Genomic DNA, 16,352 nt, shown 5'->3' on the forward strand with positions numbered 1-16,352 from the left:
TCGGCTACCGAACGGGGACATACAGCGTAAAGACTCGCGACCTCTTCGACCGTCGCTTCAAAAATAGCATCAAATGCAAGTCCTTTAGCCTCGGCTACAAAATTAAGAGCAGGTTGGATGGATCCACTGCCCTAAATGTACAATAGCTAGAATTAGTCATCAAGAGATACATCCCCTCTTGATTCCATAGTCTTAATACGATAGTTATTACAATACAAACCTCCGTATACCTGGAAAAATATACACACTTAAAAGAGTGGTGGGCAGCGAAGAGAGTAAGCAGCGAAATGGGGTTGATGAGATGGATTATATTGCAGGTAACGATGACAAAGTTGACCATAAAGGCGACAAGAAGACATAAAAGAAATGGAGATGAAAACTCACTACACAGGTAGTAACATGCCTAATCATGTTGATATCTGATCAAGGCCCCTCAAAGACTCCTCGGTGAAGATCACCAGGTTCTCTTATTGAAAATTCCTCTCTTCCATGGAAGCCCATCTTGTGTCTTCTTAGTAGTTGACACCTTAGCGGCGAAGGAAAATCAGAGTAAGGCTTACTTCTTGACTTATTCAATATTCATGGATCTCAACGCTTCAACTTGAGTGATTCTACGTAACAAATTGCTTATTTGACCTGACGGCGGAATGTACTCAACTTGGCGCAATTTCGCAAGCCATCGCCTGGGAGACGAAGTCCTAAGCAAGATCGTGATCTACTAGGGACAATACCATAGACACTCATCTGTAGTACAGTTGTAAGATCGTACGAAATTGTATTCATTAGGACCTGATTTATTCCCTTCACTCCAGTGGTGATCTGGCTCAAGGTGGAAAAAAGATACATCTGTATTCTCATTCATAGCTCGTTCCTACAGACGTATAAATAAATCTGGTTAAGGACATCTCATTCAAAATCAAAAGTGCTGGAGAGATATACGACCAGGGTCACGAGAAGTTTGGACCTGCAGACTGGATGCAACTTTTCAATATCCGGAACAAAATCATCATACAAAACGGATTCAGTGATCCATAGCGTCCAAATGTTCTCAAATCTTTTACGAAGAAAAGAAAAATGAAGTCCTATGATTTTCGAACTGTAGTCTGCAGTCCCAACTATCCGAAACGTTGCAAATTGAGATGCTCCACCATGCCATTCACAGCCTGCCCTGCTTTCGTAACCATTTTCATTAAATCACATGTGATTAAGCAAACGCACAAGCATGTAAGTGTTACGACCGCTTGGTTCATGATCTAATAAAGAACTATAGTATCATATATAAAGGTTGAAAGAATAAGTTTTGTAAGATACTGAATGATCTTAAAAAAAATAAAGGTTTTATCGATTGATTCGATCTATTCTAATATTGCTTTAAAAAATCTATAATAAATCAATTCTAAAGATACTTTTTAAAGACATTATAAGAAATCCTGTTTTTATAAATTCTTATAATATAATATACTTGAAAAACAAAATCTTCAAATTTAAAATAAAAAAAAGCTAATCTATAATAATTTATTTTATTATCGATCGCTATAAATATCAAATCTATAATATTACTCTTTATATCGTTATTATCACCTTAAACTCTTAAATATAAAGAAATAATTTGAGATTAAAGGATTAAAGGATATATTTTATATCGTATTAAAATTAATTCAAAAGAGATTTAATTATTTTTATTTAAGAGAATACTATTTTAATATATACAACTCCGTAAAAACGTTCTAATTAATTTTCCCTTTAAAATACTATTCAAACTAATAATAAGTTTATTTAATTTATATATTAATCTAAAACAAATCGACATGTAACATTTTAAAAGATTATAAATACATTAGCTTAGAAAAGTATAAATAGATACTGAATCTTGTTAAGTATATATAATATCTCTTATATATAAACAAATAAAATTAAATTCAGAATATATATTTATGTAAAACATTACACTAGGATATACTAAAGAATTTACTATTTAAGATTCTCTTAAAATGAACATTGAGAAGATAACCTAGTCTCTCAATTCTATTATATTCTATTATGTTTTATATAGATAGAATTAAATAAAAGAATAGATTTAAGACTATACGTATAGATCTTATAATATTTCCTATAGCTAATATCTATAATTCTTTATTATATAGTTTAGAAAAACACGAAAAAACCAAGGAAAAATTTTCTTGGAAAAACTTATTAATCTTTATTATATTCGAAGTAGAATATTATCTTTTATTCTTTCTTAAAGTTATTGAATTGATATTACTTAGGTTAGGTAGATATTATTGTTGATATTAAAAAAGAAGATTTAATATATTTATATTGAAATTATTAATATTGATATTATCAATAATAAATGTTACGGGAGCTGCCTCTAGGGTCACGTGGAAGTGGCTAGAGATCTCTCGAGGTGGTTTAGACTAGACTTCAAGTAGGAATTCAATAAGGTTGTAACTGGTTGCAATTCTCGTAACTATAGTAATGAAACTAATGATTGTTCTTGAGCACGAAGCTCTACATTATAATGAAACTCATTCCTTTATATAGACCTTCCTGCTCTACGAAACCCATGGTTCTGTTCTACTTGGATCCCTTGGATCCTAAGCTCCAAAGGCTCCAACGTCCTGTCACATGACACTCGTCACGTGATCCAATGTTACCCGTCGTAACAATAAACTTATTATACTGAATATAATTAATAAAAAAGATTAAATTATAGATTTTTATAATAATCTAGGGTTTTCAATACTCAAAGGCTTTATAAGGGAATCTTAATTACAAAAAAGAAGGTTTTTAGGTATAGGAAAATAAAGAAAGAATTTTTTTTTAAAAAACTCTGCTTTTTAAGAAATATTTCATAAAAGATATATTCATATAACATTTGATATTCTATTAGTATATTTATAATTACTCTATATGAATGAAAAGAGAAATCAAATCTTTTAAAAAACATTCAATATATTGATTCAGGTATATAGCATTTTATTATTAGTATATAATATTATTATGAAATATTGATTTCGATATTATTTTATATGATAACCGATATATTATTAATTACAATTGAAGAAGTAGTAATTCTTTAATATAAAGTATATATTATTAAAGCAATAATATCCCGATATTATTATATTTATTATTTCGATTTTATTTAATTATTTAATTCTACGATATAGTTTTGTTCTTTATATTAATAGAGTGGTTTGATAGACTCTAATATAGTATATTTTATATCGATAGGGTAATTTAATGGAAAAAAAGGGAATAGGAGATATTAGGTTTTAAAAAGAAATTATATATTATTGATATATTATAAGAGAAGATGGATATAAGGTTTATAAGTAATGAATTAGAAATTATAATAAAACGATTTTTAAAGTATTTAAAGTATTAAAGAATGAAAATAACTTTTTGAGAAAGATATAATATTATAATTAATTATAGTTTTTATAATATTTTGAGAGGAGTTGGATAAAAAAAGGAGAATTATTGTAATAGAATAAAAAGTGTAGGGTTTTTATAGGTATATTATAGGATTTAATAAGGAGAAGGTTTTTGAATAGGATAGATTTATAATATAGATGATTTGAAGGATTTGAAAGGAATTATTTAGGAGGTTGTTTAAGGGTTTTATTAGGAAAGTTTAAAGGGGGGTAGGTTTTTATTCTTTTTTCTATCTACTTCATTCAATTAGAATCATATATAAGCGTATTATATAGTCTTAGTATAGCTATATAGACCGAATCGATTATGAATTTACTACTACTACTGTATAGTTTAGAGAAAGATAGTTAGTTCCTATTCATTCTATTATATTCTTTATATATTATATTAAGTACTTTTTAAAGTCTCTCTTCTTTCTTCTTTATTAGAAGTACTATCTTTATAATAACATTTTTATAATATTTGTAAAGACTTATTCTATGACTCTACTACCTTTCACTCTTTTACATTAGATATTTCTTAATAATACTTTCACCTACTAGAATTCATTATATTAATGTTTAAAAAACGTTATATTTTTATTCGCTAAAGCTTCTATAAGTGAGAAAAAGCACAGCCGCTTTTTAATATGTTTATAATACTTGCTCTTTTAACCTTTACATACGATATTCGAGCTTTAAAGGCATTAACGTTCATCATATTTGAAGGCTGTGTTTGCCATGAACTGCCAACGCTTTGCACGCAATGAGAGCATTTAGTCTCGACCAGAGCAATTTATTTTCCTATGTCTACCTCCCGTGCGGGGTATTATTCAATCGAACGATTAACTAATTCATGCACGTATTGAGATCTATTTGTCAATTTGTCTCTACAACTAATCACAATGCTAGGATTACACGTCATGATTGGACGTGAAGTGTTGAAGAATTCGGACGGCGTTTCGGACAACTGTGGAATCTTCATGGCATGATTCGAATAGACGAAGATCAGATGAAAAGATTTCAAACCATTTCCCCGGTGAAATGAGAATGTCCGGAAGGAAAACGGACTCAGCCTCGTTAACAATCGAACGTTCAAGAGATTGGAAATACAAGACCATTCATATGACGCTGCCATGACCTTCTCTCCTTTAGAAAGATGGAGTCCAGGAACGTCTCTAAAGTTTTTAGTTACCCAAAGGGTCCCTGTCCTGCGAATACAGTCAGCATACCAACATCGCTAGGACTTCCGGACATCTAGACCACCCCCAAAATCCGCACTTTAAAGTTTTTGGACTTCTTCGGATCCACTCCTTGCCACTGCTACTTTCTTATTAGTAGGTATGTGTATTTTACCTGATTTAGCATTAGAACATCGTGGAATCCACATAGAGTATGACTCTTTGAAGATTTTTATATACTAAAGAAAAAAATACTTCAAGAAGAGAATGAAATTTTCGTGGAGGCTGGTCGGGTGATGTGTTGTACAGATTTACAAGAACGGTGTGGGATTTCTATTACAGAGAGAAAGTTGGTACATTGCTTGGTCGTTGGCCTCGGCTACGAACGTTTGAATGTTGGTATGGACGAGGAGAATATTACAGTAAGACATTGAATTAGCATGAAATCCTATTTTCCCCCTCTCGCCCCTGAATCTAAAACCTTATCTACTCGAAATCATTTCCAACATCCAAATCTTGAATCCAGTAAGATATACAGAGTAGATTCACATGGCAAGATACAACGTCCTCGGGTGTATCAATGTCGATCATGAACACTTCAATTGGTATCAAAATACTCTCATCAATGATTACATTTCTCAGCATTTCTCTTGGCTCTTGAACAGGGCTGACAAAATCCAAATACCCATCCATGCTTCCTTCCATCCATGCTTCCTTCCATCCATGCTTTACCATGTGCACACTGCACCAGGTGCTACGCCACAGACCATGACCATTGTGACCTATCAGCGCTTACAGTGGATGAATATAAATGCAAGACCCGGCCACAATCACTATCATTCATCAATAATCCCCCCAAAAATATTTAAGGTTTATAGCATCGAATTGATTAAAGAGCTGTCGTGTCCTGCTATTTCGTACTCGTCTCCCCATAGAAAGAGATCCATCCATCTCTGTTATTATCAAAATCATATCATTTATTCATTCTCCATTTTTGGTGCCCAATTATCCATCCCAATTCCACACAGCGACATATTGATCGATCACTCTACTCGTATTCCGTGTATATATTATAACGTACCTCCTCTTGTGACTAATCTCCCGCAACATTCGTCGATTAGAACCTAGCCTTTCATCAACCTCTCCCATCTACACTCGATAATAGCTGTTCAACGTAGCTAGTCAAAGTACAACTATGTCTGGAGCATTAAGTCTGCTCGCAGAGCTCGACAAAGAGACCAATAAAGCTCCAAGTCGAAAGAACAGTCAAGCAAAACCGAGGACAAGCAGATCGACAGCAAATTCGCGATCGTCTTCAGTCCAATCGTAAGTTTCTCAATTTATTCCCCGCAAATCATCTCACGCTGATAACTAACACTTAATGCAGAAGAGGACCATCACAAACACAACGTCCAACATCAGCCCCGGGGCCCAGTCCAGTAATCCCACCTCAAAATATAACTCCTCGGCGTACTACACAATCTACAAATGTTACCCCTCGAACATCATTTGAACTTGGAACTGAGAGATCGAGATCCCAAGGCCCGGATTCTCGAAGAGTTTCATTCGCAGAGGCCCCACGACCACAAACGAGAACTCTGATGATACCCTCGAAAGAAAATATGCCATCGTCCGGGTTTCCGTACAATCCAAAATTGAACAAATATGGTGTTTCCGAGCACGAATGGTCACAGTTCACAAAAGAAATAATTGAAACTCTTCCACCGTCAAAGAGCTTTAGCTGGTTATGGAAGCGCGGGAAAATTACTGCGATAATCAAAAGAGACCTTCAATACGAATCAGAATTGAAATCAGCTTTGAGGCAATGGAACAAAGGATTTAGACGTAGAGGCTTCCAGGTGTATCTGGAAATTCCAGTCGAGAAGGATTTGACCGATGATGAGGTCTCGGGAGATAACAAAGAAGAAAAGAAACAAGCAAAGAAGGATGCCAAGAAATTCCGATTCATAATAGGTGCTGGAAATTCATCATCTTCTTCCGTTTACTCGAGGACGAGTTTGGCGGAAAGCGTCAGTAGGGAAGATAAGGCTAAACCCGCCCCGATTTCGCGAGAGGATGAGGACCAACTGAATCAAAAGTTCCCACAAGCTCAGACGAATGAGACTGGCACTGCAACCAGTACGACAGGAGGTGGGCATGACGAGGATGCATCTTCAATTGAAAAGGCTCCAATCATTTCGCCATCAACAGACACTGTAGACCATGCTCCCGGTGCTGTGCCCGTGTCATGAATTTTGAATTCATCGAATTGTAAAATATAAAAGGGGGATTCACGACATGTAACGAAGATAAATGATTATGGTTTGGTTGGCGTTTAGGATTTGGATCATTGTTACTACCGATTTGGACATGGTTAATGAACGGGTAGTTTTAGGCTCCACTCAAGGTATTGGACCAACAGAACGGGTGCATTGGACATTGTCATGTTATGTACATTGCTCCCTGATGTATAGCGAGATTTGTACACCAGAATTTGTATATTAGATGAGAATTCAACTATTCCCAGCGGCGGCTTTACGGGTCTTCTGTTACTGTGGCCTCTTGTTCCTAGAATTTTATTACCAACATTTGTGATGGGATTGGCGAGTAAGGTGGAGGCAATGCGAATGCTTTATCCGTTTATTACGTGGGACAGATCGTCGACATACTTTTTCCTTCACTGGTTCTCAAAGCTCTCTTGTCATCTTTCGTCCCTTTTCTGAATCTCTATTGCATCTTGTCACTTCTCTCGACAAATGTCAAGGACTTTTTCGACAGCCACACAGTATTTGACCCTAGTTCAGCTGTGTCGATCGCACCATGAAAACCATCTCACCCGGTGCCGCTACTGAAGAATCATATCTCCAATTGCAAGTGCATTATTAGTGGCGGTGTCCACTGCGGTAATCACTTGTAGTCAGGGTTGCAAATGCATTGCCTGGCCATATTTGGTGACCTCTTACCAGGAAACTCTCTGAGAAAATAAAACATTTTGTACGTACTCAGAGTACCGTCACAATGAATGCTTTCGAGAGTCCTTTTTGGTTTACCATATTTCCAAGCATTACACTTTGATGTTTGTAGAGAAGCCTTTTTCTCGAGTGATGAATTTCGGCCGCTGGGACGGACACCAACAATATTCTGCGGCTTTTTCATGGACCCAGAAAGTGAAATCGGCTTCAATACCGATAGAATTTTCACCCGGCCCTCTATGACATCGCTATTTATATTCGAAAAGTGTTCGGCATAAAGAAATCAATGATTGATGTGGTCAATAGTGATCCAAATCATGTATCTATAAACAGTTCCCATACAATAGTTGCAATTGCCATCACATGAATAGATTGTGAATTTCCCAAATTTTCAATGAACCAAATGCGGTTTCAGTTCCTACTGCTTGAGAACAGACACTTATTTCATCATGTTTTCCCAGTGTTGCTTTGTATAGCAATTTTCGTTCCGTCTTGTCTTCCTTCTGCTATACCAAGCCAGGCATTATCAAATCACAAGAGAACTTCAAACACACCTTGCTTGAATGCTGCACCGTCACGGAATTGTTGGAACGGTAACTACTAAATTGATACAGATTCAGAGGAGGCTTGGCCAGATACTGGGATTGTTGTTGCTGTATGTATTTAGGGTGTTGTCGAAGTTGTTCATATCTCATTCCTTCCAGTACACTCTTAACATAACGAATCAGACTATGTCACCCGACGGTACACCGAGATGGATGTTAGTAGTCAACGGCACTTGCCCAGGTCCAACCATTGCTGCAAGTGAGTTTCTCCCAATGCGGCTCCCGTCCTTCCTCCAGTGAAATGTCGACTCATTTCTTCATGGATTGGGGCGATACACTAGAAATTACTGTTGTCAATCAAATAATCACAGACGGGTAAGTATCCTAGCTGTTTTTCATATCTCCCCATCAAATATTGAATCTGTTTAGTGTAAGCATGCACTGGCACGGGATTGTTCAGAAAGAGAGCAATACCATGGATTGTGTGAATGGAATAACAGAATGTCCAATCACGCCGGGTTCATCCAAGATCTACAAATTTCTCGCAACCCAGCATGGTACCTCTTGGTACCAATCACACCATGCAGCCCAATATGGTGATGGAGTTCTTGGAAGTATTGTCATTAACGGTCCTGCTTCGTTGAACTATGACTATGATCTCGGTCCACTACCGATTACTGATTTCTACTATAAGTCTACCTATGAAGAAGGCCTTCTCTCTGTTACTAAAGATCCTCCAAAAGCAGACAATGGCCTCATAAATGGGACGAATCGAAACCCTCACAAAACCGCTGGGGCGTATAATCATGTATCAGGACCAGTTCCAGGGGCAAAATATCGTCTACGAATCATCAACACGAGTATAGACAATCATTTTTAAGTCACTTTAGACTATCACTCTTTTCAAGTGATTCAAACCGATTTCGTACCGATCCAGCCCTACGTTACCAACACCATCTTCATAGCAATTGGCCAACGATATAATGCTATCATCACAGCTGATCAAACGCCTTCCAATGACCGGTTCAGTGCCATTGTTCCTAGACCTCCGACACAAAAGGGGTTTGGCTGCGGTCAGAATGCCAATAATGGGTCTATCAATGCCATTTTCTCCTATCAAGGTGTTGAATGATCGGAGCCAACTTTCAAATCTTTTCTTATACCCCAAAGCTGCGAAGACGAGAGTCTCCTGGCATGAGAAGTCCGTGCCCGAACATGAATTCGTGTGGCCTACCGCCCAAGAATTAGTTGTTACAGGCCCAGGAAGTAATTCGCTTCCAAAAGCACCTGCACCATATATCTGGAGTATCAATGATACGTACATGGAAATTGAGTGGGGTAAGCCCACGCTCCAATACGTTGCTCAGGAAAACAAAGACTACAACGTACATCAAAGTATCATTGAGCTTCCTGATGCAAATGTATGAACATTCTGGATCATCGAAAATGCCGCCGCGATACCACATCCCATTCACCTTCATGGTCATGACTTTACATCTTAGGACAAGGGAATAGTGTTAATTTCATAGACAAATCTACTTCAAACTTCGCTAATCCTGCTCGGCGTGATGTAGCCATGCTTCCAGCTCTCAGATATTTAGTTATTGCCTTTATTACGGGTAATCCTGGGGCTTGGTTGTTTCTTGACCGGAATCTCGACACCTCCTAACCTTCTGGCCCACGTGACCCCGCGCCGCCTTTGCTCAGGCAGCTCAGGCATGGTTCAACTTCGGCTCAAGTCTGCTCAGGCTTGCTCACCCATCTCGCCAGAAATCGTCAACTCTTAACGAGGAGCCCGAAAAGGCCTCCTTTCCCAACCAGGGATCCCAAATATATTCCCACTGTACGCTCCCTCTCAGACAGTTATCCTGGTCTGCTTGTCTTCCTTCATGCGTGGGACTTTTTTCTGCCTTCAGGTTGTTTAACGCCGTCCGCTGTGTTCTGCCTAGGGCAATGTAGTCTATAAATGACCAGTTCCCTCTTGTCTTCACCTCTCTTCTCACCCATCTTCTCACGCGTCTTCTCACCCATCTATCCACCGATCTTCTTACAGTCTTACCTATCTTCTCACCCATCTTTTCGCATATCTTCTCACATCTTCTCGCGCATTTTCCCTCCCCCTTCTCTCCTATCTCCAACCCCTCTCCCATTTTTCCAGAAAGTCCTTCTTTTCTCGTCTCCACTCCATATATCCACATCCGCACATGCACTGTTCTGCTAGCCATGAGCACTGAACAGGCAAAAGGATGCTGGAGAGGACTGAAACCAGACGAGCAGATAGAGGCAGCCCTGAGGGATGGGCTCTCTGAGGACAGGTCTGGGATCGATAGGAATCCTGTTCACAGAAAACTAAATGAAAAGACCAGCCAACCACGGTACGACGCGATGTGGGACTTTTGGGAAGCGTACGTTGCCAACATCATAAAGTCAGGTCCAGAATAGCCAAGCACTAACACAACTTAGGTATGAAAGGAAATATCCAAGCTCGAACTTACGCAATATGGTAGACATGAAGCATATCACTGAAGCTGTCGGACGCCCAACCCCCGGCAGACTGGACAAAGAACGGGACGCTCAACGACCGCAGCAGTCTTCTAGCTTTTATTACAAACAGTATATGAAGCGCAAACAATTTCAGTCGAGAGACTAGTAGATATATGAATTACTGTCCTTCTATGCAAATCTATTCGTCAAACATAGTTCTGTCTTCGAAGTACAAACATCTTGAAGACCTCCTCATCGACACGTTGGTCCTCTCCTTCATTTCATTCGTGACTCAGTACATCAGCCTTTCTAACAGCACCAGTCATGCTGCTAATCTCAGGTTATCACAGGATAACGTAGCGGCTATGTTATTCTGAACAACCGCGATGTCGTCAACAACCTCCTGAGCAGAGCCGTACTCTTGCGTCCAGCATTTGCTCGTAATTGCACTACACACTTGCATATCGACCGGAAATTGGCCGCTTCGAAACCGGCGCTCAATCTCCTCGTTATCCTTATCGCTGTCTAAGTCCGGGAAAACTTCATGCTCCATCATGATGAAGTAGACCGCGGATCCGAGAGCAAACAGGTCTGTTTCCACGTCGGCGTAATCAACATGGACTCGCGGTAGGAATGACTTGGTACACTCTCGAGACAAGCCATCAAGTAGAACGGTCCCATCACACGGTTTATGCATTCCCTGGAAGTCTGCGAGCTTGAGATCGAGATTTTCGTCAAGTAAGAGATTGCGCAGGTTGATATCGCAGTGGATGACTCGCTTCTTGTGTAAGTACTCCACCGCTTCAGCAGCTTGTCTACACCATCGCAACCTTTGGTCCAGAGATGTGGCGGGGTTTGCTGTGATATAGCTATTCAAATCTCCGTTTACTGCATATTCAAGGCGTAGGCCATCATTGTTCAGGCCTTTCGATCCGATAATTCGAGGATGGTTACCTAATATCTCGAGGAGTTGACTCTCTACTCGAAGATTGCTGGTTATGCCCGGTATGCACGGGTACTTCAGCACTGTCGATTCATCGACAACACCAATGTAGCTTTCCCCACCACGGCCAATTATCCGCTTGATGCCATTAGGATAGTACCGGTGTACCTCGATGATTTCGATATGGGACATCGCGAATATGTCGTGTGTGAATTAACGAAGTAGGGCCATGTTTCAAGGTAGGGTTCATTGGGGAAAAGAAAGATGAAGCTTCTGCCGAGCGGTCTGAGGATTTACGTTGGTAATCACAAAGTTCCCGCGTAAGCACGTGATAGCACATGCTCAAACCGATTGAGAGAGATGACATGCAACTTTTTATTGATTTCTAATCTCCAACATTTGCATCGTCAAAAGATAGTTTCCATCAAACGAAATCACGTTAATCCTTCAACCGAGCAATGACCATCCATTTGATTTATCTACATGTGCATCTCTATTAGAAAATTGAAGCTCGACGAGACTTGCATTACCATTTACTTACCAAAATGTTTAGCATTTAGGGCAGATTCCTCCCTTCTTGGTGGTAGATCTCATATGTTGGTCCTGGTATCCATTACAGTCCGACTTCCCACATGCGGGTTGAGGATCGTATGTTATTAGGACATGCTTCGGTGACGCGGTACAATCGACATATTTCGTGGTATAGACGTATCGAATACACATCTTGATAGTATGATTGGTGTATTTCGAACAGTGAATGGTAAGGTAGTCACAAGGTAGGAGTAAGACCTAAATAGAGAGGAATAGTCAGGTAGACTAAAGCTCACTGTGCTTGAATTGGCACGTTGAGTGGCAACCACTCAGAGGTATATAGCTGGAGTAGTCTGCTGTTTACATCGAAGACTACATTCTGAGTTAAAAACACCTCGAAGTGATTAATGTACAATAAACCAAATTACATCGTCACACCCTCTTACTCTTATCTCCATGTGTCACTACTTTGACCAGTCGTACTATTTCAGTAAATGCAGAGCCGACCCCAAGCATATTCAGCTCAATCGCGATCAGAATGAATGCAACAAAGCCAAAGCTAATGGGCACTATTGTGCCAATGCGTCGCCGACTAAAAGGAAAGGTAGTAAAGTGCTTGTGATGGGGTCATCGAAAAGGCCAGACGATTGTCCTCAATATCCGCCTGAGCTTCCAGAGATATGACCTTACCGATTAAGACATCTTAAATATTTGCTAAAAACACAAGACATAAACTACTTAACAACAGTTTCTAACCCAAAACAAAATAAGAAGCAGGGACATAAGAGTAAGGGCTATTAGGAATACAGTGGTATAACGGAATGCAAAGGGTTGAAATGGTACAACAAGTTTGGACCAGACTTGGATACTTCCCTTCTTTATATGCACGGATTATCTCCGTATCTGACAACTCTTTATATGGTTTGGATCCTGTCATGATCTCATAGAAGGTAGAAGCAAGAGCAAAGAGCTCACTTCCTGTCGAAATGCCTGTAATCTCAGGATGTTCGTGACTGGTCTCATAGCATATGAGAGGATCTTGTCCATCCATCGAAGACCCAGCAAAGTCGCCAAGCTTCGCGTTAAGGCCTTCATCAAGCAAGACGTTGTTACAGGAGATATCCCCGTGTAACATATTTCTGGAATGGATAAAAGCGACCGAAGCCGTGATCTGTTCAACCCAGCAAAGTTGTAGTGAGAGCGACACCGGCTTGGCTTGGCTGGCGTAGTATTGTCTTATAGAGCCATGGCAGGCATATTGTAAGATAAGAGTGTCCCCTAAGTTTCAATAATATCGGAGAACCCCATCGTGATCGTGCCCGAGGCGCTCGTAGATGCCCTTTTCTCTCTCGAGCAATGGTACCTCAGTACGCCGGGCGAACTTGATAACAGCATCAAGGCGGGCGACCAATGCTATGATGCCTAGTCCCACCATATCTTGACGATTGATGCCCAGCGGATATTGAACAGTGTGGTCCATTGGAGGTTTCTGGAAGGGCAGTTGTACCTAGACTCACTATGTTAGAAAGCAATAAACAATTGAGTGATGAATCGATTTTGTCGATAGTGAGGTGTTCGGAAGCAAGAAGAGGGTTGCCTCAGGCACTCCGACCAGATGCAAGAGGAGTCTAGTGCTTTTGGGATAAAAGTACTTCCGTTCCGAGAGACCATGCTCTTGCAGGCCTCAAACCTGTCCACAGTAGGTAGCAGCATTCTGGATACCAACTAATCTTTAATCAGCCTAGCGCCAACCGAGGTCACTAGAGCAGCCTGTTACAACGGTATCCAACATACCGCGTCACATGGCCAAACGGTCACGTGATGGACCTAGAGGATCTAGGGGATTGAAGAATAAATATCTAGATCTATAAGATCCAAAGGATTTAAGTAGAACAGAATCTTATAATGCTATAGAAAATAAAGGTCTATATAAGAAATAGGGTTTCTTTATATATAAAGCTTTATGCTTAAGAATAATTATTAATTTCATTATTATAGTTATAAGAATTATAATTAGTTATAACCTTATTGAATTCCTACTTGAAGTTTAATCTAAACCATCTCAAGAGATCTCTAGTCATTTCCACGTGACCCTAGAGGCAGCTCCCGTAACACAGCCGCTGCTCTATGATGACAAAGTTAATATTATAGACAAAGAGAAATTTAATATAAATTCTTATATAAATTTCTATTATATACATAATAATATTAATCTCTTTTTTTTTATTAATAAAACACTGATTTTGTTAATAATGAATATTATCAGTATAAAATACGATCTATTTGATATTGAATTTTAAAAAAAATAAAAAAAATAAGGGCTCTTAAAGGCCTTCAAGATTTTAAAATCTTTAAATATTAAAGTTATAAAAAAGATAAACGAAAAAGTATATACATAAAGATTAGAAGGAGGTTATACAGGTAAATAAGAGTTAAGGAAGAAAAAAAGGAGAGCAAACATAGAGACTAGAATGAATAAAAAACATTAGTCGAAAGTTTAAAGGGGGGTTTATTCATTAATCGCAACACTTCATCTTCTTTATAACACTTTGTCGTAGAAGAACTACGAGAGCAGGATATAATTTATCCTTAGAATCTATAACTATAAAATCAAGAGTAAAGTACTTATAAAACACATTTATATATTAACTATATATATACATGTATATACACATAAGTAATCATAATTATAATTAAAGCCAATCTATAATACTACTTTTTCTTTTGAAAAACTTATCTTTAAGCTTTATAATTACTTATTTAATTTATATATTAACGATTATAATAAAATGTCGTTATTTATATAATCGAATAACATAATAAACTAATTTAAGTATAAACTTTTCTTTTTTACAATAAAAAGATATATAAAAAGTAGAATATATTGTTCTATAATCTTAATAATAATTTGAATTTTTGAAATATATAGATCTCTTCAATTTCCTTATTTCTTTTAATTATTTTGTCTTTTCTTATTCTTTATTATTAATATGTTTTTAATACTATTAAAAACTTATAATAATAAGAGTGAGTTGTTATTAACATAATTGAAATAATAGGAAATGATATATATAATAATAAACTATTTATTTTATCTTTCATATTTTTAATACTAATATATTCTATTAATAATTTATAATAAAACAAAGAATTAAAAATTTTATTTCATAAAATAAATGTTTTATTATAAAGAAGTTGAATAATGATGAAGATGTTCTAGAATTCGAGCTAAAGAATTATAATAATAATGAATTAAATCATAAAAATGTAAATAAATAAGCTTTTCCTTTTATTATTTTTCAACATATAATTGACTTATCTAATGAATATAATTATAAATGTTAAGAATAATATGTTTAAAGATATAATTAATTATTAATATATTTATTAAATATATTTATATTATTATTTTTCAAGGTAAAATTTAAAGAAGGAATATAATTCTTTTTTTAATTATATTAATAATTATAAAAAGAAGTTCACTAACAAATCGATTATAATGATATATTACTTTCGAGATCTTGAAAAAAATGAAATTATAGGGGAGGAGATTATAAAGACTTTGCGCTAAAGTTAATCCAATTATAATTTTGATATAATTTATTATCAAAATATTAATTTCATTAATGTTAATAAATTGAGATCTTTAAGTAAAAGATTATTAAAGAAAATAATACTATTATGAGAACAACATGTTCAAAAGAATAATTAAATTTATACTAATTATATTTATAATTATATTTTTAGAAAAAATGATGATATTTATTATCATATCTCCGACCAAACTTTTAATTAAACTTATTGCCTGCTTTATTTAAAGATAAAGTATAAATACAAATATTTACCTAAGAAATAAACTCATATTTTGTTTTTTTAGTATCAATTAGTTATTATCAAATATAATAATATAATAAAGATAAATTATAACTTTATTATATTCTAATAAAATTAATTTTATTATTATAATTTAACTTATAAGAGGATTTAAAAAGTTATATTTCAAAAAAAAATTTAATTATTCTTATTTAGGAGGATATAAATTATTAAGTAAATAAAGTAATAAAATAAAAAGAAGAATTAGAATAATAATATTAATTAATTTTAATTTAGATAGAAGTTAATTTTCTAGTAATTTGAATATAATTGAAAAAGACTAAGCACAAATTCGACTTTATTACTATTTAAACTATAATTAGCCACCGTTTTACCTTTTAACTTATAATTACCCTTTCCTTCTTTATTATTATTTTTTGATTAAAAATTTGATTAATATTTTA

The 16,352-nt window shown here is 36.3% G+C and overlaps 6 protein-coding genes across 6 annotated transcripts; 2 read left to right on the forward strand and 4 right to left on the reverse strand.

The window, feature by feature from the left end:
• The first annotated feature begins 5,453 nt into the window (after nucleotides 1-5,453).
• EAF01_011826 (uncharacterized protein) lies at nucleotides 5,454-7,228 on the forward strand. Its single transcript, XM_038920084.1, has 2 exons — nucleotides 5,454-5,926; nucleotides 5,988-7,228. The coding sequence occupies exons 1-2, from the start codon at nucleotides 5,796-5,798 to the stop codon at nucleotides 6,850-6,852; spliced, it is 996 nt and encodes a 331-aa protein (XP_038764474.1). The 5' UTR covers nucleotides 5,454-5,795; the 3' UTR covers nucleotides 6,853-7,228.
• Nucleotides 7,229-8,173: 945 nt separating this feature from the next.
• EAF01_011827 (uncharacterized protein) lies at nucleotides 8,174-9,544 on the forward strand (the record flags this gene model as incomplete). The annotated part of the gene is made up of 6 exons (XM_038920085.1): nucleotides 8,174-8,227; nucleotides 8,301-8,376; nucleotides 8,459-8,492; nucleotides 8,547-8,977; nucleotides 9,026-9,238; nucleotides 9,288-9,544. Exons 2-6 carry the CDS (start codon nucleotides 8,304-8,306, stop codon nucleotides 9,542-9,544), a joined length of 1,008 nt encoding a protein of 335 aa, XP_038764475.1. The 5' UTR covers nucleotides 8,174-8,227; nucleotides 8,301-8,303.
• A 327-nt stretch (nucleotides 9,545-9,871) lies between these two features.
• Nucleotides 9,872-10,342, reverse strand: EAF01_011828 (uncharacterized protein; the record flags this gene model as incomplete). The annotated part of the gene is made up of 2 exons (XM_038920086.1): nucleotides 9,872-10,077; nucleotides 10,177-10,342. 2 exons carry the CDS (start codon nucleotides 10,340-10,342, stop codon nucleotides 9,872-9,874), a joined length of 372 nt encoding a protein of 123 aa, XP_038764476.1.
• Nucleotides 10,343-10,923: 581 nt separating this feature from the next.
• On the reverse strand, nucleotides 10,924-11,736 carry EAF01_011829 (uncharacterized protein; the record flags this gene model as incomplete). Its single annotated transcript, XM_038920087.1, has 1 exon — nucleotides 10,924-11,736. The coding sequence occupies one exon, from the start codon at nucleotides 11,734-11,736 to the stop codon at nucleotides 10,924-10,926; it is 813 nt and encodes a 270-aa protein (XP_038764477.1).
• A 771-nt stretch (nucleotides 11,737-12,507) lies between these two features.
• Nucleotides 12,508-13,210, reverse strand: EAF01_011830 (uncharacterized protein; the record flags this gene model as incomplete). The annotated part of the gene is made up of 2 exons (XM_038920088.1): nucleotides 12,508-12,667; nucleotides 12,945-13,210. 2 exons carry the CDS (start codon nucleotides 13,208-13,210, stop codon nucleotides 12,508-12,510), a joined length of 426 nt encoding a protein of 141 aa, XP_038764478.1.
• A 150-nt stretch (nucleotides 13,211-13,360) lies between these two features.
• EAF01_011831 (uncharacterized protein) lies at nucleotides 13,361-13,555 on the reverse strand (the record flags this gene model as incomplete). The annotated part of the gene is made up of 1 exon (XM_038920089.1): nucleotides 13,361-13,555. The coding sequence occupies one exon, from the start codon at nucleotides 13,553-13,555 to the stop codon at nucleotides 13,361-13,363; it is 195 nt and encodes a 64-aa protein (XP_038764479.1).
• Nucleotides 13,556-16,352: the final 2,797 nt, after the last annotated feature.

The sequence above is a fragment of the Botrytis porri genome (assembly GCF_014898465.1).
Source record: "Botrytis porri strain MUCL 3234 chromosome Unknown BPOR_025, whole genome shotgun sequence".
NCBI lineage: Eukaryota > Fungi > Ascomycota > Leotiomycetes > Helotiales > Sclerotiniaceae > Botrytis > Botrytis porri.